General features: G+C 39.9%; 1 protein-coding gene across 2 annotated transcripts in view; it reads right to left on the bottom strand.

The window, feature by feature from the left end:
- TBC1D5 (TBC1 domain family member 5) overlaps positions 1 to 26,660 on the bottom strand; it is a 549,135-nt gene that overhangs the window by 40,713 nt on the left and 481,762 nt on the right. For both annotated transcript variants that reach the window (XM_047100344.1, XM_047100345.1), the window contains one exon: positions 22,683 to 22,846. In XM_047100344.1, coding sequence (XP_046956300.1) covers positions 22,683 to 22,846 — 164 coding nt within the window. The remainder of the gene's footprint in view (positions 1 to 22,682; positions 22,847 to 26,660) is intronic.

Below are 26,660 nucleotides of genomic sequence, written 5' to 3'. Positions count from 1 at the left end.
GGTTGCATGTTGTGCTTTACGGATTGCCTAGAAAGAATGAGATTCTTGCAGATACTTTAAAAACTAAAGATAGTAAGCAAATTCCCCAGTAAATAAAACAGTTCCTGTTTTCAGACAGTATGTACACAAACATGTTAAATACGAATGGGAAGATCTTTAGAAATTTTGGACTGAAATTCAAAGCTTACAGTTTTACATTTTAAGGTAACAAATCATATTTCAGTGCTGAACTTGCCTTTAAAGATCATTTCTTTTGGCCCCTTCATTTTACAAACAAACTTCAACATGGCTAGGTAGCTAGCCAGTAGCAAAACTTACACTGGAAGGCTTCCTTGTTTCCCAGGCTCCGATGCAGGGCTATGTCCCACCACTGAGATGCACACTGCCTGCCGACACCAGAGATGTCCTCACGGGAAAGTTTTTTGTTTTTTGTTTTTTTAACAATCACAAAGACCTCCCTCTACCCATGTTCTAATGGTGATGTTCCTTCTTGCCTGTTATAGTCTAGAAAAAAAAGGCACTAAAACCTAAACTCCACATTATTTTACAAGACTTCATACTATTAAGAACCACTGCACTGAAGAATACTGCCTCTGGGTCAGATGGCAGACTAGGAAGCACCAGGAAATCTGTCTCCCCACCTAGACAACAATTCCACTGGCAGAACCTTCGTCATGTAACTATTTTAGAAAGCTGGAGTCCACTGAAGACTAACTACTTCCAGGGGAAAGCTTGAGGGTAAAGTGAAGTCAGTTTTGGTCCATTTCAGCTCTGAGGACAATAGTAGCTACCCACCCCCCACCCCTAGCCCTGTACAGGCAGCCTTGTAATTGTTCCCCGAGCAGCTTGCATGCAACTTGTGAGAGCCAAAAGAGGCAAAAAGGACCCTGTCCTCCAAACATCAAGGATTTTGCTCTGATTGCTAATTCTTTTTATTTTATTTTATTTTTTAAATAGGCTTCACTTCCAGTGCTGAGCCTAATGCAGGGCTTGAACTCACGACCCTGAGGATTGAGACCTGAGCTGAGATCAAGAGTCAGATGCTTAACCAAATGAGCCACCCAGGCATCCTTGCTGATTGCTAATTCTGATCACAGTCTACAAAGAGTAGAGTGGTCACTACTGTTGCATCCACTCTCCCTGCTCGTGTCCAGTGGATTTAAAGAGCCTGCATTCTATCCTCCACTTCATTTTTCTCTTCTTCCCCTCTGGGAAGCCAGCTATTAAAGACTAGAACATTCAAAAGCAATTACATATATGAGAGAAATAAGAAAGTGACTGCATATGCCCGGGGAAAGGCACAGGTTCAGAAAAGACCTAGCAGGATCAGAAGTTCACATCTCAGGCTGATCCTTGGTACAGAGACTGCCTACAAACAAACATACAAAATACCACAATAACAGAAAACAGTAAACCTTGCGAAAGGGGAAGAATGATTTCCAGAGTGACCGCATTATTAGATTACAATATCCAGTTTTCGACAACAACAACAACAAAAACACAAAGCACACAGACAAACAGGAAACTATGACCCATTCCAAAGAAAAACATAAATCAACAGAAAATGCCCCTGAAAAAGACCTGATAGCAGATCTACTGGACAAAGACTTTAAAAAAGCCATCTTAAAGATGCCCAAAGAACTAAAGGAAGAAGGGGAGAACATCAAGGAAATGATAGATGATCAAAACAGAAACATCAGTAAAGAGATAAAAATCCTAAGAAGAAACCAAAAAAGAAATCCTGGTGCTGAAAAGTAACTGAAATGAAAAATCCACCAGAGGGATTCAAAGGTAAATTTGGGTAGGCAGAGAAAAAAAGGAGTCAACAAGTTACTGAATCGAAAGAAAAGAAAGGCAAGATTGAAGAAAAGTCAATAGAGCTTAAGGGACATTTGAGACAGCATCAAGTGGGCCAATATGCACATGAGGGGAGTCCCAGAAAAAAGAGAGAGAAAGGGATAGAGAGGTTATTTAGAGAAGTAATGGCTGATAATGGCCCAATTTTGATGAAAGACATGCATATAAACATTCAAGAAAGTTGACAAATCCAAGTAAAATGCACTGAAAGGCCCACACACAGTGAGAATATTATATATGAAATAAAGGTTCAATACAGCAAGAAGATAAAATAATTATAAACATTTACAACACACCTAATAACAAAACAGCAAAATTTATGAAGCAAAACATGACAGAATTGAAGGGAGAAAAAGACATTCCTACAATAATAGCTAAAGACACTTCAGTACTCTAAAAATGGATAGAAAAACCAGACAAAAGGAAATAGAGGATTTAAACAATATAATAAACCAACAGATTTAATAGACATTACAAACTATCTATAACAACAGCATATGTATTCTTCTCAAATGTTCACAGATCTTTTCTAGGATAGACCATATGTTAGGCCACATATTAAATCTCTATAAATTTAAAAAGACAGATGCCATACCAAGTATCTTCTTTGACCACAATTCACAAATATGTAGAAATTTAACAGCAAACTTTCAAACAAGCAATGGATCCAACAAGAAATAGCAAGAGAAGTTAGAAAATACTTAGAGATAAATGAAAACAAAACTACAACATACCGAAACTTACTGGATTTAGGAAAAGCAGTGTTAAAGCTGGAAATTTACAGCTATACATGCTCACGTCACAAAACCAAGAAAGACCTCAAATCACCAACCTAATTATATAATGTAAGGAACCACACAGAAAAAATTAAACGCAAAACTAGCAGAAGGAAGGAAATAATTAAGATTATAGCAGAGATACACCAATAGAGACTAGAAAACACTAGAGAAAATCAATGAAACCAGAAGTTTGTTCTTCAAAAAGATCAACAAAATTGACAAATCTTTAGCTAAATAGGACTAAAAACAAAACAAAACAAACAAGCAAAAAAACAAAAAAAGGAACAACAACAAAAAGAAGATTCAAATTACTAAAACCAGAAATGAAATTGGGAACATTAGTACTGATTCTACATAAACAAAAAGGATATAGAATACTATGAACACCTATATGCCATGAAATTGGATAAGCTACATGAAATGAACAAAGTCCTAGAGACATAAAATCTACTAATACTAACTCACAAATAAAAAAAATGTGAACAGATCTATAACTAGTAAAGAGATTGAATCAGTAATTTAAATACTCCCAACCAAGAAAAGCTCTGGACCTGATGGTTTTTCACTGGTGAATTCTAGCAACCTTTTAGAGAAAACAAATATTAATTCTTTTTAAACTTTTGAAAAAAAATTGAAGATGAGAGATCACTTTCCAACTCATTCCATGAGGCCACTTTAACCTGATACCAAAGTCAGACAAAGACACTAAAAGAAAACTACAGACCAGTGATCTCTTATGAACACTGATGTAAAATATTCAACAAAATACTGACAAACCAAATTCAGCAGTATATTAAAAGGATTACAGACCTTGAGGCCAAGTTGAGATTTCTTTCTGAAATGCAAAGATGATTCAAATATGGAAACTGCTCAATGTGATAAACTACATTAACAAAATGAGGGGGGGAAATATGATCATCTGAATTGCTCAGAAAAAGTATTTAAGAAAATCCAACACATTATGGTAAAACACAAAAAACTATCAGTAGAAGGAAACTCCCTCAACATAACAAAAACCATATATGGAAAAAACACAGACTATCATACTCGATGAAAAACTGAAAGCTTTTCCTTTAGTATCAGAGACAAAAAAAGCACAGATGTCACTTTTACAACTTTTGTGTGATAAAATACTGGAAGTTCCAGCCAGAGCAATTGTGAAGTTCAGAAAGAGACATAAAAAACATTCAAAATGGAAAAGAAATAAAATTATCTTTTTGCAGATGATATGATCTTATGTGTAGAAAACCCTAAATATTCCACAAAAAAAAAAATCACAATTCACATAAAAGTGTTAAAACTAATAAATGAATTCAGCAAAGTAGGAAGATACAAAGTCAACACATGAAAATCAGTTTGCAGTGTTTACACACTAACAACTAACAATTTGAAAAAAATTACAGAAACAATTCCATTCATAATAGCATCAAAAACAATAAAATATTTAGGAATTGACTTAACCAAGGAAGTGAAAAACCTGTACAATGAAAGCTTGTAGACACCGCTGAAAGAAATTAAAGAAGACATAAATAAATGTAAACATATCCAATATTCATGGACTATGTTCATGGAAGATGTAATATTCTTAAAATGTCAATGCTATCCAAGCAATCTACAGATTCAATGCAATCCCATGACATTTCTTCCCCAGAAATATAAAAACCCATTCTAAAATTCATATGGAATCTCAAGGTACCCTGAGTAGCCAAAACAATCTTGAAGAAATAAGTCAAAGATAAATACCATATCATTTCACACATATGTATAATTTATGAAGCAGAACAAATGGGCAGAGGGAAAAAAAGAGAGAGGCAAACCAAGAAGCAGACTTCACTATAAAGAACAAACTGATGGTTACCAGAGGGGAAGGGGGTTGAGTGAAATAGGTGATGGGGATTATGGAATGTACTTGTTGAGCTGAACACTAGGTGTTACGTGGAAGTGGTTAATCACCTTATTGTACACCTGAAACTAATTGTGCTGTATGTTAACTAACTGGAACTTAAATAAAAACTTAAAAAACTTAAAAAAAAAAAGAGAAAGACTGGAGGAACTTCTGATTTCAAAATTTATTCTAAAGCTACCGTAATCAAAACAGTGTGTTACTGGCATAAAGACAGATACATAAACCAATGGATTAGAAAAGAAAACTCTGAAATAAACCCTTGCATTTATGGTCAATTTCTGCAATGGTGTCAAGACCATTAAACAGGGGAAAGGATAGTATTTTCAACAAATGGTGCTGGGAAAACTGAACATCCATTTGCAAAAATATGAAGTTGGGCCCTTATCTAACACAATGCACAAAAACCAACTCAAAATGGATCAAAGATCTAAATGTAAGACCTAAAACTGTAAAACTCTTAGAAGAAAACATGGGACATTGGATTTGGCAATGATTTCTTAGCTATGACACCAAAGGCACAGGCAACAAGACAACAAATAGACTGGATTTCATGAAAAAAATTAAAAATGTGCATTAAAAGACACAATCGATACAGTAAAAGGGCGATCCAAAGAATGAAGGAAAAAATTTGCAAATCACATATCTGATAAGGAATCCAGAATATAGATAGAACTCCTAAAACTCAGTAACAAAACAACAACCTGGATAACAAATGGGCAAAGGACTTGAATAGATACTTCTCCAAAGAAGATACACAAATGGCCCATAAACACATGAAAAGATGCAAAATATCATTAGGGAAATGCAAATCAAAACTATAATGAGACATTATCTCACACCCATTAGGATGGCTACTATCCAAATACCAGTAAATAACAAATGTTGGGGAAGATGTGGACTAATTGGAACCCTCCTGCACGGTTGGTGGGAATGTAAAATAGTACAGCTGTTGTGAAAAAAGTATGGGGGTTCTCCCAAAAATTAAAAATAGAATTACTGAAAAATCCAGCAATTCTGGATAATTGGAAGCAGAGTCTCAAAGAGATATTTTTACACTTGTGTTCACAGCAGCATTACTCATAATAGCTAAAATGTGGAAGTAAGAAAGTGTCCACGGACTGATGGATAACCAAAATGTGGTACAGACATATAATGGAATTCCGTTCAGCCTTAAAAAGGGAGGAAAGTCTGATAGACAACACAGATGAACTTTGCGGACATTACACTAAGTGATATAAGCCAGTCACAGAAATGCAAGTACAGTATGACTGCATTTATGTGAAGTACTTGGAGTCAAAATCATGACGACATTAAGTAGAATGCTGGTTGCAAGGGGGCAGGGGTGAATGAAAGGTTACTGTTTAATGGGTACTGATTTTCAGCTTTACTAAAAAGAGTTTATGGAATCAATGCACAACGATATGAAAGAATTTGATACACTGAACTATATACACTTAAAAATGGTTAAGGTGGTAAATTTTATGTCTATTTTATCACAGTAAAAAAGAGAATAGTGCTTCCTTATACTTTACAAAATTAAAAATTGCTTGCCTTAAAATGAGAGTAACCAGGTGAGGCATGAGCCCAAGGAGAGACGGCGGACAGGGCCACCAGGTGAAGTATAGGGAGAAACTTTTATTTTTCCATGAAAATCTTTCCTCTGCCCAACTGCAGTGTGACGTTTAGCATATTCCAAGAGCTGACCAATTGCATATTAGATCCACATTCACTTCATTGGTTTACATGTGAAAAGCCAAATATCTTTTTGAAGTCAGGTGTTGGCAGGTTAAAATGATCACGTGCTTGTTGTGGGTGGGACATATGGGACATAGATTATAAATGTTACCTTAAAATAGAACATGTAAGGCTCACAAAATTAAGAGAAATAAATTTCCTTTTATTCCTGTGCCTCTCCTAATTTTTATTGAGGGGGTAAAAAATCTTAGTTTCTTACCCTGTTTTATTCTTTTGCCTCCACCTGATAAGGCAGAAATGACCCATTGTTGTCATGACTAGAGCCCTTTTTTTGTACATGGAGTTAACCACATTCTCTTTATCCTCAGCTCCCTCATCTGTAAAATCAGAGATAATTATAGCACCAACCTCACAGAGTCTTAGAGGATTAAAGGAGTTAATACATGGAAAACGCTTAGAATAGAGGACACACATGGAAAATGTTCTATAACCTTCAGCCCAGCACTTTACCATCATCCACAAGGAGAACATGTTCATCATACTAGCATACATTTGCAGCTGGATTTATCTATAGCAAATTTCATTTCTGATTTGGTACTCAATTATTCTTACTTCGACTAATTCTTCTCGGTCTGTACTATGCACAAAAATCATCTGGTGAATGCTGTTAAATGCAGTCTAATTTAGTAGGTCTGGGGTGGGGCCTGAGCTTCAGCATTTCTAACGAGCTCCCAGGGGATGGCTACAGAGCTGGTCCCCAGACCACACTCTGAATGGCAAGGATGTAGAGGACCCATCTCATGCCCTCCTACTTCTGAATACAGCTTCCAGTCCCCCTAGGGATTGGAAAGGCTGTGAAACGCTTTACCACTTCTCTGCTCTAAGGCAGTTTTAACAGATGGCAGCATGGTTAGATGCATATTTGGTAACAGTCCAAAAGACCTCTTCTCAACATGGAGTGGCATGTGGTGAGAAGAGAGGCAGGGTGGCAGACAGGTTTTCAAGACAGCTTTCCAATCTCCCTCAGTCAGTTCTTTTATTTTTGTTCATCTTTTATTTGAGAGAGAGAGAGAGAGAGAGATTGGGAGGGTGAGAGATTGGGGGAGAGTGAGAGAGAGAATCTTAGGCAGGCTCCATACTCAGCATGGAGCCCAATGTGGGGCTCAGTCTCATGACCCTGAGATCATGACCTCAGCCAACCTTAAGAGTCAGACGCCTAACCCACTGAGCCACCTAGGTGCTCCTCAGTCAGTTCTGTATAGAGTGGCTTCAGTATTCTATTTAGAGCTAATTCTTAGGCTATTAGGTATCAATTTATTCTACTGTAAACATAAGCACTTATTGTAAAATCAAATACAAATTAATTTTGTTGGATTATGGATGCTCTCTTCTGTAACTTTTGATAAACAGAGGTTGTGTGTAAGTTTGAGGAAATAAAAGGATGCTTTTCCAATATGAATGCAATAAAAAGAATCACAAAGCAGGCCACATCTGTAATCCATGGTGTTTAAATTCATCCCTGATTTTCTGAAGATATTTTTATCATAATCCTAATAAGTAATATTTATTAAATATGTTTAGCCTTTTAGAAATGTGTTTTTATGCCTATGCCATTTCAACATTGTGAGCTATTTTCATCTAAACTGTGCTTTTCTAGAAGTTGTTTACAAAAAATAAATAAACAGAAAAGATAAGAATGGTGCCAGAAAACAGGATCACCTACTGCAAATCCTAAAATAAACGGAATACATTTTACAGTCCTGAAATAAACATACTGAAAGTGAAGATAAAATGTCTAACCAGGACAACCTCACACAGGTATAACCAAAGGAAGAATAAAATCTTACTTGCAGAGTTACAAAACTTATTATTTACAAAAATCCTATAACTGCTCCTTTAAATAAATAATTACAGACACGGTATGTCTTAGGAACTTCCTGGCCTAAATGTGAAAATCCAAAAGGTATAAAAATGTTAAACAGAGTTATTAAGACAAGTGCTTATCTTTCGAACATTGTAACTGGGGGAAAAAAGGTCTCTCCTAGAAGGGGTGGTGTTCGGCAGCCTAATTCTATGGTGTCTGTGGAGAAATGTCCCCATCTTTTGGATTTTTAGGCTACATCATCTCTTGTTGTATTTTTATAATTAGGCAACTTGACCAATCTTTTGTAAACCAGAATAGCTCTCTCCTCTACCATGCCAATTAGCACAGATGTTACTCTATTTAACAAGGGTTTTTCCCTCTCTGCTTACACGTGAGCAGACCAACTGATGAAACCAGCCACCAGCACCGGGGCCTCCAGCTGAGTTTCGCATACTATTGCTGGCTGGGCAGACCCGTCTGCGTGCTTTCGCTTGCTGTTCCCGGGCATCAAGAAAGTAGGCATCTGAACAATAGCTGACCCAGAGAGAAGGGCCTTCGCCAAGGTTGTTTTTCTGATGGCAAAGCTAATTGACCCGTGTAAGGATGAAACGTGCACCCTCATACCACCGTTCTCTGGGCTGACGCCCATAATGTCCCATTAGGGACAAGCAAAAAATGGCACCCTACAGCATATCCAAGTTAAGGATCAAGCATGTTCAAGAAATACTTTGTTACAACTGGTAAAATGATACCAAGCGTTGAAACAGCTTAAGCTTAATTAACACAAACACTACCAATGCTGAGATGCCGAAAATGAAAAATGAGAGAAGGAAATAATTCTCTAAGTTACCCGGTTTACTCTTATGCCTATCCCACTTTCAGTAATTTACCCCTTAACTAATTTATAAAAATCTCATTTCTCACTATACATCAACAAACTGCTACTAGGTTTTTTATGCGGTTGGTGAGTATCACTGGGAAATGTGGTGACTTTTCAGGCCCTAAGAAAGGCCAGAGTAAAGCCTAATACATCTGAATTCTTGCACAACACACAAAACCCTTAACAGTTTTCAATCATTCAAAAACACTTACTGAGTGCCAGACACGAAATCTGGCACATAGGATATTGTGATAGAGACAAGAAAAAGTCTTATAACTGAACACTGGTAGTTCTCTGACAGTCAAAACAAAGGAAGCATTTGCAGATAACTTAGGACGCCCCTCTCCTCCACCTCAACATACCACTTCTGTAGGTTTGGGGACAGGCTCTGGAATTTGCAGCCTAAATTGGGCCATAGCTATCTCCTGAAAGTGCTTAAAGCTTCCAGAGGGTGGAAGGAAGGCTTTATGGGACACAACGCACTTGGGCTGGGACTGGAAGGAGCTCTAGGAGTTTCGCGGTCTCGTAAATCATTTTGGTCGGCAGAGACCGGCAGAGCTAAACAACACAGACGTACGAGGCAGTGGGGTTCACCTGAGGGAATGGATGTAGCTGTGCATTCCTGAAGGGCTGAGGAGGAACTGGAGGGAGGGCTGATGACAAGGTGAACAGAGGGAGGTCATCAAGGGCCCTGTAGACTGGGCCTTAAAAATCACAGGATTTATCGTTGGGAGAAGGAGCCCCTGCAGAATTCTGGTGGGGAATCAGACTCTGAGGAAGACATTCACTGGGAGTAAGCTGGTGTTATCAAGTTCTTGAGATGGATGTGACCGCTCTGATGAAATGGACTTACGCTAAAATTTCTAATCAACGTAGGATTGCTAAGTTACTGAGCTGAGAACAAAAAATTAATAAAGTGTCATTTTTCTATATCCTCATTCCCCTAACCTGTGACATTCAGAAGCTGCACATCAAACCCGGAGTAAAATCAGTTCTGTGATAATGTTTGTTTTTAAAATGTGAATCTGTTTCAATGAGACCGATGAGTAGGGAACTGAGCATAATGTGAATTTCATGTTTGCTTATGCACAGACACATCCACACAAACACTGGCTGCAGGCAGAAGCTGCACGTAGCCGAACCCAGACAGGCAGGAATACACAAAATGCACACATGTGCACACCTCACAAATCTGCCGGCTACTTTGGTTCACAGTGTGTGTGATGGGCTTCACCCATGTCTCAAATTCATCAGATTCCAGATAGTCTTTCTTCTGCAATTTCATGGTAACTCAAAAACTGCAAGCTTTCTGAGGTCCGCTTCCCCAACCAAGCTTCAGGACTGTATTTATTATGGCATTTACTTATTTAATCACTTGACATGTGTAAAACCATGCTACCACTTTAGCTAGGTTCCTACCTTGTTTTATGCGTCATTGATAAAGTTCTTGAATGTTGTTCCCCAATCCCATTTCCCCAGGAGTCCAGTAGTTTTGAATCATGATTTTGCACAGCATGGTAATTTGGGGGAACATATAAATTGCCTATAACAGAAATGACTATTCTGAACATGACTGTTCATTTGAAGAGAAATACGACATGACAAAAGAATGGTTATATTTTTCTACGACCGTAAAAGCTTTAGTTGACAGATTATGGTGGCACTCCGTAGGGCTAACTAAACTCTGACTCTGCAGGGAGGAGGGTTGGTGCTCCCTGTTCATTCCTCATGTGCTCCTCCCCAAGAGGGCCCTCCTCTCAAGGGGAAGGTGACTCAGTGCAGAGCCCCAGGAGGTCTCGTGCCAAGCGCCCCACTTCTAACCTGGGGAAGGGTCTGTTCTGAGCAGGACAGGGCAGGGCAGGGCAGGGGGGTGGAGAGGACTTGGTTCCTTGAAGACACTAATGAGCTTCTCAATCACTGGTTCTGAACCCCGACATACAAATAACCTGGGAAGTTTTCATCATTTACCATGGCCCAGGCCCCACCTTAGAGATTCTCATTCAGTACTGCTTACCGCTGTTCCTGGTATTCTTTAAAGTTCTGTAAGGGATTCTAAAATGCACCTAGGAATCAGGAGTCCTTTGGACTTATTTGAGCTAATAACTTTCCTTTGTATTTGAATCAGTTTGAGTCAGAATTTCTGTTCTATTCAGCTTAAAACATCCTGAATAATGGGACACTGTCTTTGGAATGAAACGCAAGGCCCAACATTTAAACAGTCTTTAAATCTCATTAGATGATCTCAGGAATTTAAATGTCAATTCCAAGCCAAAAAAATTTAGGCCCATTCATTTATTTGAAGAAAAAAAAAAAAGGACTTTGTGACTACTCATCCTTCACACCTAATTCTGAAGATAATCATCAAGGATACTAAAAACGGAGTTTAGTCATAATTGAGATTGAGGGTTGGTGACTGTGACTACAGACACTGAGAAAAAAAAAACAAAAAACAAACCCAACACTCATTTATCCTGGGCAGTAAATAGGTATTAATAGTTTTATCACAGTCCAACTGAATGATATGAAAGTTTGTTGTCTAGAGATGAATTTAGGATTGCTATAAATGCTAGCATTTTCACACAGTGGTCCCTTGCTGGTTCCATTCTTGTTTTCTTCAATTTCATTTTCAAAAGTATTGTTCTTGATATTTTATGAAGTGTGTATCTTTGTGTCATAATGACTAAGAGATGCTATGTAGAGAATACAAATACGCTTCAAATCTAAAAGCCTGACTAGAATCTAGACTGAGAACATCCTGAAATTAGGCAACTTGGCAGCATTTCTCCCCGCTTATTCTAAATTACTTGGAGCATTATTTTGCACATGAGACCTCCTTCAATTTTGGGACTGTGTGGTGGTGGGTGTATATGCGTCTGTGGGGCAGGTTAATGCCATGATTTCCAATTTGTTACACTTTCTTGTTAATGGAACTCTTGATATATCTGAGGGGGCACATGGAAGATTTCAGGTAAATGTCGCAAACTTTCATGATTCTGTTTACAATTCTGTCCTAACTTTGGGATGGTGTCCAAGAATAAAAAGGTGTTGATGATCAAGAGGTCAGAGTGATCACCTGAAAGTGACTGATCCTACAGGCGGGTCCTGAAAGGCCCTTTTAAGGTATGGTGGGAATGGGTTTATTTAATGAGATCAGACCATCTTTAGGCGTTCGCCAAAGAGGCAAAAATAAGAAAGATAGGAAACTTTAGAGGAGAACGATAAGAACATCAAAGGTGAAACAGTAATTGGAAAATACTACCAAGAAAGCCAGGAATCAGAGTGCAGTGAGGGGTGTATGAAGAAACAGTGGGGGAAGTGGCCCCTTTTGTCACTGTTTTTCCAGTTGAAACACTTTTATTTTCTTCTCTCTTGTTTTCAAAGGTAGCCCGTAACTTTTTAGGGTAAAGCTAATTTGTGCATGGCTTATTAAAATCATTGTACTTTCAGTTACTGCTGTTAAAGTTTCCATGTACTGACTTAAGTAACTTTGGAGAATATGTTCTGACAGGAAATAAGGCTATAGATGGAACTGTGCTAAGTTGGTGACGATTCTGAGGGAAGGGAGGGAGGGCTTTGCCATCATCTTAAATAAAAAGGACGTTTGGGAATTTGATTATCTTTTCAAGACATTTTCCATACTTTGGCCACAATATCATGTCAGTGCTGAGAAGGCTGTTGGTTATTGTTTTTTTCACCTATTTGAAAAAGTTGGTTGTGACCAAATGTACTTCACAAGCAGCGAAACACCCCAGACCAAGGTTAAGATTATGTGAGTCAAGTTTACTAGTCGAACCAAATATAATTTACAACAAAGTTAATCACATCATTTGTAATGACAGACATGCTTATTAAGAGGCTTAATAAAGCATGGATGGGGAACTCTCTGTGTAAATGATTATACTTAGTATTTTTACAGTCAAGAGAATTAAAAAACTTTTTTTTTTAATATTTATTTTTGAGAGAGAGAAAGAGAGAGTGTGAGTGAGGGAGGGGCAGACAGAGAAGGAGACACAAAATCCGAAGCAGCCTCTGGGCTCTGAGCTGTCAGCACAGAGCCCGATGCGGGGCTCAAACTCCTATAACTGCAAGATCATGACCTAAGCTGAAGTCGGACGCTTAATCGACTGAGCCACTGAGGTGCCCCAAGAGAATTTTATTTTTGTTTTTCTTTTCTCATCTTATTAGTTCTTCATATTGATGCCAACATGTTTTTCTGGTACCATCCATGTTTTTCAATTTTATCATTATTGCCATGAAACAGAAAGGTCCTGAATTTTTCCAACACTTACAGTTTCCTCTTGGGGCCTTTACTAACCTAACACACGCTTTTACTTTAATTAGGAAAACTCACTTCCTTTGGGTGCAGGCCTTGGGGAATGGACATCACTTTCGTAGAGAGAAACACACTGCCTTTCCAGGCAAACACAGCCCCCAGACTTGGTTACGCTTCTTGGTGAACAGAGCACAGGCTGGGTTTTTGCACCCACTTGCCCCTGCAGTGGGGCTCTTGCGAGCAATGCACAAACTGCACTACTGAATGCTCTGTAACCCACCCTTTTCTCCAGGCTTCAGGCGTGAGGTTCCTGGAGCTTACCACCTGGAATACTTCCACATGTATGAATTCCTGACACCTGGGCATCTGGGTGCAGAAAACTGGGAGGGAAAAAAAATCAGGGTTCAGGAAAAGAGAGAAAGCTGAAGTAAAGGTGCCGAAGCTGCTGACCGACCCAGCAGCGCTAGCATGAGGGAAAATCTAAAAGGTGTTCTTGAGCCTTAAGGTTTCAAGGCAAGGGGAAAGCTGCCCGCCTGACCCAGCTCTCCCGCTTTGTTCAGTAGGCCTAGAATTCCTATGACAGGAGCAAAGTCATTCTTTCTGGAATTAAAGCTCATTCAGTTAAACATACAGCTTTCTGGAAAAGTTAACACAGGGGTTAAAAAGAATAAATGATGAGATGCTAGGGGCAGGAGATTTAAAAGCAGGAAGATGCCATGTAGGTGAGAGGGGAAAGAGGAGTCCAACCTCACCGTCCCCGCAGTTTGGCCTCTGGCCTCAGGTGACCATCTGCACGGATAATTCAAAGCCCTCATCTTTCCTGCCATGCACATGTGTGCTTTAGGACAAAAATTACTGTCCCCAAGGCAATGTGGCATTGAAAGATCAAATAAATGACAAGTGTCAAGAAAGGTCACTGGAAGGAAGCAAATGCTATTAATGACACATTTAATTTAGCACGATTCAAACTGACAGGTTTCTGGCCAGGGATTCTCACTATTTCTAACCGCTTCACTTGAGCTCTTCCCCACGTATTGTCTATGCCTCCTGGGCAGTGTTCAGCACCAGTACAGCCCGGCGCCTCTGCATTTTGTGGAGATGATGGAGATGAAGTCAAATGATGGAGAAGAAGGCCCAGCATGAGGGGAATAAGTGTTTCATTCGTTCCCAAAGGGCACCATCTCACTGTCCTAAAAAGGGCATTACAGTCAAGGTTCAGCACTCTGCTTCCTGTGGTTCGGCTTTCATAGGCTCCTCCGACATTTTGGTTAAAAATAAATGTACTGAAGCATAAAGATACTAAAAGCTGGTTATAAAACCTGTTTACTAAGCTAAATTAAAATGCTCACCCTATAAGCTGTTGAACACAGAGAGCTCTTTATGATGCTCCCTTTGATGCTCACATTTCTTGGAAATGGAATTAGGTGTTTGGGGTAAGGCAAAAAGATGGACGCAGGAGGAAGGAACGCTCCCGCAAAGATATATGGTCCGCTTTGCCTGACCTTGAGCTGGTGCACTGCAGAAAGATTGTGAACAAGGTTCATATAACACCTAATGAGTAACTAAATGCCGTGCTTCAAATATCTGAGCTCATTTTGGCCTTAGATTATAATTCCTCAGAAGCTAGAAAAACTGCTGATGCCTAAATTCATTTTGCATGTATTCATTTCAATAGACTATTATTAAATGGGAATGTATTTTAAATGGGACTGTATTTTAATCCAGTTATCATCAGTATTATTGATTAAACAATGAGAGATTACAAATGTATATTTATTAATTGAAACAATTCTATAATTAGACATACTCTAGATGCCAGCTTTCAATTCTACCCAGAAAGCCAACAAAGAAATCTGTTACAATCAATACTTTCCACATAATACATGTTCTTAGGAAGTATACATCACTGGCTGAAGAGAAAATCTGATAACTAGGAAAATTCTGGCCTCCTGGGAATGCTATTGCTCAGTTTCTCTCTTCTAACTACCAATCTAACTCAAGCTGCCTAAAAACCCACCAATGAAACATCACTGACACAATGGAACTGGCTCTCATCAAGGGCAAATGCTTCAAGGAAGGATCAGAGAAAATACTTTGGCAATTTATACTTTAGGGATTATTTGTCCATGTAACTGTTTTATCCTTCTACCACCTTTCCACATTGTCATGGACTTCTCTAAAGCTTCCCCGTACCAGAGACTGGTTTAGGAGTAGGCATGGGATTTCAGTCTGGCCAACCATTGAGTTGGGAGGAAAGCCTGCTGGGGAGCTTCCAAGTAGACTTTTCTAGAAGATGTTGTGTATGCTAGGGGCAGGGGGCATGGCAGGATATATACTAGGCTTATGACAGCCCTCTTGAGAACATGATGGGCATGACGTGAGGACAAAGCCTCACTGAGGATGGTAAAATGAAAGTTGGTGATGTCAATGAACAGCTGAATTATCCAATTCTAGACCTGCCTATCTCGGGACTCTTGTTATTTGAAATAATAAGCAACAAATTTCCTCATTTGAGATAATGATTTCTTTCATTTTTACAAGCAAATTGATATAATCCCAACCATTTTACATTCTGTCAGAGGCTGTGGGGGAGAAGAAAACACCCACAGCAGACATTGTTGACTGCCTACTCAATCTCTACCACCACTATCCGGTCCTAGGAAGTTGTTGGATTTTCATAAGAGAAAACAATGGTTGCATTTAATAGAAGAAGAAATATGTTTGGGGTTCAAGTCTGATCTCTCACGTGAAGCCTGTCTGGATCAAAACAACAACAACAACAACAACAGCAACAACAACGACAAAAAACCCCATGACGGCCTATCTTCTGAATCCATATTATTTATGATCTTTACTGCTTATTTGATATTAAACCATATAATGTCTCTCATGTTGATAAGTTAAATTCTTATTTAGTTTAATTATTACTTAACTTTTGATGTGTTCCCCTCTGCCCCAATTTTACCCTAAGCACCCTCGCGGAGACTACTACTCTCTGACATTTCTTATACAGATACGTCTTAGCTTTCCATTCCTAGAACATAACCTGAAGTAGATTAGGTAACGTTCAGGTTGTCTATACTTCCAGAAGTAAACATGAGTCTACTTTCAAATTAGTTTTCGTTCATCTGACACTTCGTGTTATTCTTTTATCATAAAGAATAGATCAATGAATATTACAAAAATAATTATATTAATATGACCATGGCATATGTTCACACTACCAAAGGGCAATAAGGAGTCCATGCAGGGGTCACAAAGACACAGGATGAGCACCCTCAGCAGTGCCGGGAGCTCGCAGGTGGTGCATACTTTGTTACACATCCTGTTTTACGCAGGGATTTCTAGCTCAGACAATTTTGATTTCCTGTAGTTTAGAGAGGATTCTGAACTATGGATGATAACTTTAGATCTTTGGAGACTGGTATGTATGTAATTATCAAAAAGCATAGCAGAATGTCTTGCAGTTCATCAGGAACTTTAAAAAAAATGTTTTACTTGGCTGATGTGCTTAAGCATTAGAAGTTACAAATCCATTTTAGAGTTTTTCTTATGTTCAGTATTTTCCCTATTCTTGAATGTTAGCAAAGATATTCTTGGAAAATGATTTGGCAACAATTGTGGAACATGACTAACAGTGCTAAAACAAGTAAAAAAAAATTACTTAACAGTCAGATGAATGACCCAACTAAAATAGATTTCTAGAAAACTAAGTATTGGATGTCATTTACATTATCACGGAAAATTAAAAGTATCAAAATTTTCAGTTCTGTTTTCAAGACTAAAAAATGAGAGCTTGCTGGAAACCATGGTTTGAATTAGGTGGGCCCTAAAGGCTCTTTTGGGAAACAAAGCAGAGGGAAGATGGTTCATGAATAAATACTAATTCTCAAAACAACACTACTACTGATAATGAAGCAAAGGTAAATGTTTGAAACTTCCTACTAGTTTGCTCACATTTCAGACAGGAAGTATAATGATATCTTTCAAAAATATACGACATAAAGCTTAATTTGTTACCTCTTCAAAGATTTAGCTGAGTTCTGTATTCTATGATATGGCCAAATCAGGGGCATTAACAGTAATAAGTGTGATACATCTTCATCTAAAGAAGAGAGCCAGCCTGTGGATTACAGAAAGGCTTTATATGATATATAAAAAGACAATACTGAGAAGACATAAGTTCTATGACCTAATATATGATGCTTATCCAAAATAAATCACACATACTGATTTTGAAGATCATCTCTCAATTACGTTAGAACCATTATAAGCAGCTTTCGCCACACTTAGGTTGATAGCTCCTACTAGATTATTTTGTTTTAATGTCTGTTTTCAACTGCCATTTTAACCTTTTGTTAAGTGACATCAACAATTTCTTGATCCTGGGCCAGTTTAAAAGATCAACGGAGTCTTGAAATCTGCAAGGTACATATAGTTTAAGGCACTGGGGAGCCAAAGCAAGACATATCTTTGCTTCCATTTCTGGCTACTTGCTTATGTGAGAAACTGATGCTGACGATGTTAATGAAAAGCAATCTTGAACTTTTCTGAAGACACGGAATGTCCCTATATTATCCCAAGCTGGGCTGAAAATGAAAGCAATATAGGCTCAAGGGATGACAGGTGTCCAGTCATAAGGTCTTGTGCCACCAGTGGCAAAGGCGGTACGTGGCTCCCGTGGGAGGACGAGTCCTAGCTATGCGCCTGAGCATTTTCCACCTGTGTACAGTTAGGCTATGATAAGCAACAGTCTCAGCATAAATCAGCAAAAGTTATTTCTCACTCAAACTTCACGTCTCCCAAGGCTTGGCAGGGCAAAGGAGAGGGCTGAGGAAGATCCAGTAGTGGCAATACGCACAGGTCATTTTCATTTACAACTCCCAGGATAGAACCAGTCACGTGGCTCTGACAAGGAGGTGCGATCCTATCAAGCACCTTGGGGGGGGGGGGCAGATAGTGTGACCTGGCAAAGAGCACAGACTACATTATTTCATAAAATAATAAGATAACCTATTACTTGAAAAATCAGGGGCTTTCTCTTGAAAATTCCTGCCTACTTACTTCCCATAAGTTAGAAAATATATTGAATTTTGAATAATAATTTTACATTCTGCTTTTGGTTCATAACAGGTCTATGTAAAGAGTGAGACTTACTCTAGTTCTATTTTTGCCTGACGTCTCAGTTTTAAGTTACAGTTATCACCATAAAGAAAAGTAATTAATTGGTGTTGTCGACTAATCCATATGCCACCAAACTGTGACAGAGTGCAAATGGAACGTGTCTCCATATGCCTTTTTCATTTGTTATTCCTTATTCCGCTTCTTCATAGACATGTTCTCTGTACAGGCGGATATCTCTTCTAATTTATTATGCCAATACATTCTGTTTTTGTTGTGATTCTTAGTTATTATTTTTAATCTAAGTTATATATGTAACACCTTGAAAAGTCAAATGGTTCAAGAAGGCCTGTTATGAAAAACAGTTCACACAGCCCCACCCTCCACTTCCTGCTCCAGAAGGAACCACTTTCAATTCTTTTACCCATTTTTTTTTTTATCTCGGTATCTCTAGTTTATATTGTCGTCTCTTGATTTTTCTGGACAGTATTTGCCACTAAGGAAGAAAATGATTTGTTTAGGTCTACTAACCAATTTTATGATTTTGATGAGCTCTGTAGTCAATAGACTTTCATTATCACGTCTACGTAAATTTTAGTCATGGCTCAGTTACAAGGTTTATCGTAACCTTTCTTCCTTTTTCTGACACTCTGTTTTCCTTTGGAGTTACAATTTGTCCCATGTGTGTGTTTTTAATATTTATGAATGTTTGAGAGAGAGAGCGAGCGAGAGCGGGAGCGGGACAGGGGCAGAGAGAAAGGGGGACGGATGATCCGAAGCAGGCTCTGAACTGACCAGCCATGAGCCTGATACGGGGCTCGAACTCATGAACCATGAAATCATGACCTGAGCCCAAGTCAGTCAACTGACTGAGCCACCAGGCACCACTGTCCTGTGTTTTAATGGCTTTGTTTTTATAAAGGTATTAAGTCAAACCCCAATTCACCCCTAGTTTAAATTTTTTTGGAGAAAACTTTCTGAACCTTCTGACTTGCCCCAACCTGGGTTAGCTGCTGTTCTCTCGACCTGCTAACTAGCCGTGTTATACGTAATCTTGGGATCTCCTAATATTATCATTCTGAGGAATCTTTTTGTCTGGCTCTGGACACTCTGTTTCCTTGTTCTCAGTGTATGTCCTCATTTCTGTAAGCACATCCCCCAGTGGATTCTGAGAATGGGTGCATGAGGATAAATTTTTTGAATCTTGAATATGTGAAAGTAGCTTAATTCTAATCTCACGTTTAGTTTGGCTAGGTATTGGATCTAGGCTGGAAGTAATTTTCTCTCAGAACTTTAAAGGTATTCCTCCATGGCCTTGCTGGTGTTGCTGTGAGCAATTTGTAGTTATTCTAATTCCTGATCCTTTGTTGGAAATCTTTCTTTTCCCTCAACTCTCCAAGTTTGGAGGATATCTCTTTGTTCTCAGAGTTCTTTGCTCTCAGAGTTCTGAACTTCTTCAGTGGTATGTCTGGCTGTGGGTTTCTTTTTACTTGTGTGGGACTTTCTATGGATTTTTTTTTATTAACTTGTTTTATTTTTTATTTATTAAAATTTACATCCAAATTAGCATATAGTGCAACAATGATTTCAGGAGTAGATTCCTTCGTGTCCCTTACCCCTTTAGCCCATCCCCCCTCCCACAACCCCTCCGGTAACCCTCAGTTTTGTTCTCCATTTATGAGTCTCTTCTGTTTTGTACTCCTCCCTGTTTTTATATTATTTTTGTTTCCCTTCCCTTATGTTCATCTGTTTTGTCTCTTAAAGTCCTCATATGAGTCTATGGATTTTTTTGATCTGAAAACTCTGGTCTTTCATTAGTGGAACATTTAATTAACTGTATTTTTTTATTATCTCCTTCATTTTCTCTGTTGTCTGGAACTTCTGTTTTTCAGATTTTGAACTTCTAAGGTTGGTTCTCTAATATTTCTTCTTTTATCTCTTTCCATTTCTGTCTTGTACTCCATTTTCTTGGGAGATTTCCTCAATTTTATCAGTTCCACCTCTTCTACTGAGCCTTACATTTCAGATATCATATTTTGATTTCTAATAGCTTTTGTTGTTATCCTCTGAATATTTTCTTTCCTTCTTTTTTTTTCCTGAAGCGTTCTTCTCCTGAATAAACACTTTTCTCCCAGTTGCTTTCTTCTATTTGTTTTTGCCTGTCTTTAACTGTCACATGCTCTCAAGTATCTAGTGATCGCTGGCTGTCATGCTCATGTACAGTGTGAACCAAAAGCTAAAAGAAAGCTCTGTGTTTGGGCAGGGCTGTGGAGGTTGGGTTCACTGTAAAGTGAACTGGTTGTTTACGTGGAGAACCTAAAGTCAGTAATTTGTGTGTTTTTAAAAATTTATAATTTGGGGGCACCTGGGTGGCTCAGTCAGTTAAGGATCTGACTCCTGTTGTGGCTCAGGTCATGAGCTCAGAGTCCAAGGCCGAGCCCTGGGAGGTTGAGCCCTGTGATAGGCTCCGTGCTGAGTGTGGAGCCTTTTTAAGATTCTCTCTCTCTCTCTCTCTCTCTCTCTCTCTCTCTCTGCCTGCTCACCGGAGGAGGAGGAGGAAAAGAAGGAGGAGGAGGAGGAGGAGGAGGAGAACAAGAAGAAGAAGAAGAAGACGGCGGCGGCAACGGCAGCTTTTTTTTCCTTTTAATTCTAGTATAGTTAACATACAGTGTTACACTGGTTTCAGGTATACAATACAGTGATTCAACAATTCCATACATCACCCGGTGCTCGTCACAAGTGTACTCTTTAACCCCTATCACCTATTTCATCCATCCCTCTGTTTCTGGAAGAGCAAGTCCCAACTTCACTCCATTTCTAGTTCCTAAGCTTCCAGAGGACTTTACAATGTAAATCGAGTTGCTTCTTGGCTTTTACCTACTGCTGACTTAGTGGTCAGCTTTCTTAGGCTGCTAAGTTAGTTAGCACTTAACATCTGCTTCACAAGTACCAAGCGTTTGTTGCTGCTATCTTTTCTCTTGATTTCTTCTTCCTTGAGGGTTTACTTTTACCGGCCCTAACTGTCCTTGGAGTGAGGCCAGGAGAGAGCAGAGCCAACTGCCTGTATTACAGCTGCCATCTTTCAGTGAGAGTTCCACTCTGCTCTTCTACCAGTTGGAGAATCGCAGTTCTTACGCGGTGAAGGGACCCCAAGAGACTGAGTAGTGAACTCCTCTCTGTGGGGAGCAAGGTGTGTTGTTTGATCTGCAGACGAGGTGGCTGAAGTACCAGGGATTTGAGTGTCTTGCCTAAAGTCATACACAGCCGTCCAGACAGACATCATACTGTTATCTAGTCTATGTATCATAATTATCCCTCAAGGGTTTTAAAGTTTTGTTGCTTTATTTTTCTTCTAATTTAAAGCTCTCTCAGCAACAGCTACATCCTTGTCTGTAAGATCTTACACATGCCTCCTGCTCCAGTAGGCAGACGGGTTCTTCATAGTAGAATATTAAGTGTCGAACTACTTCTAAGATGTGGCTAAATGTTTTATTTTTTTGTGAAGTTGGCTGAAAAAATTTTTCAGACACAACGAGGGGAGCCTGGGTGGCTCAGTCGATTAAGCGTCTGACTTCGGCTCAGGTGATGATATCGCGGTTTGTGGGTTCGAGCCCCCTGTCAGGCTCTGTGCTGACGGCTTGGAGCCTGGAGCCTGCTTTGGATTCTGTGTCTCCCTCTTTCTCTCTGCCCCTCCCCCGCTTGTGCTCTGTCTCTGTCTCTGTCTCTCAAAATTGAATGTAAAAAAAAAAAATTAAAAAAAATCTTTTCAGACACAACCAGATTTTTAAAGTGGTTGATACGCTTTAGATATGTCCTGAACAACGGATACAAAGGACCTTCGAGAGCAGCTATCAATATGCCATCATTTAAATGTAATTTGTATAACTTTTCAAAACAAGAGGTAAAATAATTAATTTTACTTCTCAAGAAATAAAACTGAAAAAAATCCATCTTGGTTTGTTTTATAAGTGTCTTCATCTATTTTTTGGTATAATGCTATTTGATACGTTCTAGAAAAAAAAACCTAGGCTTTGACAAAAAAGCATTTGCAGAGGAAGAAAGGGCAGATTTGGGATTCCACTTATTTTAAACTGATGCTACTTTTTTTCTCCTAGTGGAATGCAGGCCATGGCCTTAAAATATTACTAAGTGATGATCATAAAATTCAAATAATTTGATGAAAGTATTAATTTTAGTTTGTAGTCATGTGAAGAGCTTTTTAGAACTCAGCCCTAAACAAGTTTTAATAAACGCAGCACTCTACAGGAAAATGAAGGATAAAAGAAAAACTGTCCTTAAATACTTACAGATTCTTTTCTGCCCATAGTTTTGCTGTGTGAGCGGGAACGGGAGATGTTGCTAAAAAAGGAGTCCTTTTTAGTAGCAGATGAAGGTGGGGAGCCAGTGAATTCCCTTCCTCCAGGCAAACTTTCAGTGCTCGGGGATGAGCTGATGGTTTTAGAACTCTGTCCTGTAAGAAAAATTAAGAGGCGATAATGAATCACTAGACTTTTTCATTAAAGCTACTTTATTCACTGCCTTTAACAAAGGATCAATTATTGTACATCTTTGTTCGCACTGTCAACATAAGGACACCAAGGAATTGTTAAAATGCACTCATTTTATGTAGCAAAAAAGCTGCCAATTTGTAAAAAACAATGAAGTGCCTCCATACTTTTCCACATGTAATTTATGCTATAATTGTCTAAGTGTTGCACACACCAAAAAAAAAAAAAACAGCAAAAAGATCTCATTTTGAGAAATGACAGGTTAGATAATTAGATTTTCCCTCATTAAAGGAATCACCCTTAGTGACAGACACCAGAAATGATTATATTACGTATTATATTAATATTAAAAAATATAAATCCTTCAGCAGTTTTTCAAAAGAGCCTCTTTCCTCTTCACTAATTGCAGAACAGATACGTGGCCAGCCCCCGCCTACGGTAGAAGCATCTGAAAAATGGGATAAGGTGCTGGCTGGCTCACAGGGCCTCTTTCTAGACCTTTCCTTACACTACAGTGGGGACACCTGTGATCCCCAGCAGCTATCACTCTGCTTGGCAAATGACCTTCTCAGAGATAACCCTAAGGTCAACTCCTCTTAGAATGTATCTCTGAATTATCAAATTCCAAGTTAGTGATAGTATGGATAAAGTACTAACTGGCCTATATCTCACAGAAAATCCCTGCACGATTTCCCCTTAATTACAGAAATTAGCTTACTAACATTTTCATCCCCTTTGGGAACGTAAACATTTAGACCTTAAGAAAATGGAGTCACTAGAACATGTTCCCAAAGGATGGAGCACTTCATCTGGAGATCTGAAGGAAAAGCCTAGGCACCAGAAGTAGTCTTGCCTTGAGATAGAAGAAAGGACTATTACACTTCTCTGTCCTCCTCATGCCCTGCACACACAGAACATGACAACACTGGGCTGGCACACCGGGCAAATGGATGAGCCATTCCATCACCCAGGCCTCACCTGGACAGCTCCCGAGGCAAGTTGCCAGGATTCTCAAGGGGCTTCTAGCCTGTAAGCTGCACAGTGGTTCTGAAGCCCTCTATAAACCTTTCCAAGTTTTTCACTGATAGGAACAACGTTAACAATTTCTTCTGCTGCATTGAAACTTAAAGCCTATTCTTGGAGGCACATTCTTAAGTGTACTGCTGTGGTGCCCCGCCCAAGCCCCCTGTGGGACCAAGGCACTATTCCCCAGCCATGGGGAGTGCTGACTGATGAGGGTTCTTACGAGTTCTTCTCTGGAAGTGGCCCTGAGTTCTTCTCTGGAAGTGGCCCTCAGCTGAAGACAGCTGCTCTAAGGTCATGTACCCTCCCCTGGGATTAGCTCCAATCTAGGGACTGGGTGGGGTGATAGAGGATAAAGGCTGGCCCTCTTGCCTCAAGGCAGACTATTCTGAAGGGCCAGCCCGGTCCCAGAGGGTCCCAGAGGTTCCAGCCACGACTGCAAAACATTTCCACTCCTCCTCAGCTCACTGCTGCTCCTTTTGCTCCCCAGATACTGATCTTGACAGCACCCCTCTCCCTCCGGCCCCGCCTAAAGCTTCCTACCCATAAATCTTTGTCTCATAGTTTATTTCTCAGAAATTCTGACTCACGACAGTTACTTAGAATTGTTTTAGATTGTAGGCATTTTTAAATATGCCAAATAAAGACCAAATTCTTAGGCTACCTCAGGCATGCACATATTCTTCATTCATAACCAAACACCGCGGAATAAGCCCCGTGCGGATGGATCGGATGGAATGTCTGCAGAAACTGTCCAGCACTAAGGATGAGGGATGACCACAACAGGAGCTCTCAGAGAGCTCCAATAGCAGTACCAGGGAAATACACACCTCTATGTACACTAACTAACCTACAATCCTAGGTGAGAAAAGCAAACACAGAAGTGTAAACAACAGTACTCTGGAAGCACAAAAGAGAGAGCAACTGAGCCTGTCTCAGGCAATCAGAAGTGTGTGCTCCGTCCTCACACCTGAAGAGAGGGTGGCGGCGGTGGTGGCGGCAGTGGCTTGGGGTGGGTCGTTTTTAGCAGAGAACACGGTATTTGTGAAGGCAACTGGTAAATGCTACTGGGGACGTCTAGCTCAATCAGAGCTTGCCTGAATCCTCTGGAGCTTCCTGCCACCTATATGTAACTGAAAATGACACCAATACCAGTGTAAAATAAGACTAGTCCAACAGAGTGCTTCTTTTGCACTTGATGACGATTTCAATGGTCTGCTGGGAAAAGGAGAGAATCAAGGAAGTTCTTCCTAAAAGCTGCTGGTACCCTACATGTGAGCTTATTTTCCCTCTTGGTCATCCAGCCATAGTGGGGAGGGAGGAGCGAGGGAAGGTGAGGATCTAAACAGGGCCAGGTAGATCAGAAAGAGCATTTTGTTCTCATGCTGAAGGGTCTGGCCCTTACCTTGTCAGTAGATGATGAGAGTTACTACAGATTTTAAGGAAGAAAGCAGCATGAGGATTAGAGGAGCTTGGTTGAGCAAGGCATCTCCTGCGCCTGCCCACACATGAGATTACGAGGGCTGAACCTAAGGCTGTGGTGGTAGATTTGAGAGATGTTTACCAGGCAGAATTTCTCAAACCAGTACCTGCTGGGTCTGACACACGTAAGCTGGAGTCTAAGCCCAGCGGGTATCTAGCGGGTATCTAGCTGAGTCAACAATTCACTGCCCCTCCATTAGCCATGATTCTCATCTATAAGTGAGACACCTACTTCATACATGCTTTGTAGCCCAAGTGGGTAATGGGTATAAAAGGCTCAGGGTGGCTTAGGATCCCAGGCGATATGCTAAGTAGTCAGCAGACATAAAGCATTACTAGCATAGTGGTGACTTCCAAATCTAAAGCAGGTAGTTTCATATGCAGTTACTGTGGGCTGCAGATTTGCTAGTCCTCTCCCCTTAGGACTAGTCTCACTTTAGCGGCACCTCCCACAGACTTTGGTGAACTAGCTGAGCCGAGGACTGCCACATCCGCCACACCTGAGACTGCCTAGCGGGACAGCGGGAATCCAGGCCCCGCTCTACTGTTCTGCTTGCTAAGATGGGTGCCCTGGTGTGAGCTGCATGTGCACAGAAGGGGTAGCTTTTTCTAAAGGGCACTAAGGTGTTATCTGGACTAGCTGTGGCTGTGTCCAGCCATATTAAATCTGTCCTTCATTCTCTTTTCCTCTCTGAAACATTCAATAAAAGTTTTGTGTCCCATGTGCTACCTATCAGTGGAGGTTATTTGTCAAGAGCCCAGGCTGACTGAATGAGCTCCAAAGGCATCACGAGGAGCCCTGACTACAGAATGCCTGGGAAGGAAGAAAGGGGAAAGGGGAGAAAGTATTTATTAAGCTCCTACTATGTCCCATGAATAATATTTTTGTGATTTTTCTCACATTCAACTCAATGGAAAATAGGAACAGGGGCTGGGGTATATTCCTAAATGGACAGGCAAGAACCTGAGACCAGCTGGAGGAGCTAGACACAGGACCTCCAAAGGTAACATGTTCAGAAGGCTAGGAAATCTGGGGTGGGGGAGGTCACTGGTGGGGTGGCACAGCTCAGAAGAGCAAAAAGGGAAAAAGTGCTGTGGCCTTGACTTTGTTCAATGACCCAGGAGAAAACGAGAGGCATGTGTCCCCTCTCTGGTAATATTTTGTCACCTCACAGACTTGAGTGACAGACAGCAAGAGGGCTGATGTTTATGCGTTAAAAACATACATCTTGGTGTCACGGGAGAGTGAATGGAAGGTTGTAAATGAAACCC

This window comes from Lynx rufus, unplaced genomic scaffold (assembly GCF_022079265.1).
Source record: "Lynx rufus isolate CCGP_SWC_20201006 ecotype Redwood Valley unplaced genomic scaffold, mLynRuf1.p SCAF_5, whole genome shotgun sequence".
NCBI classification, from domain to species: domain Eukaryota; kingdom Metazoa; phylum Chordata; class Mammalia; order Carnivora; family Felidae; genus Lynx; species Lynx rufus.
Note: the sequence above shows the minus strand (reverse complement) of the source record. Positions and strands in the feature narration are given on the sequence as shown.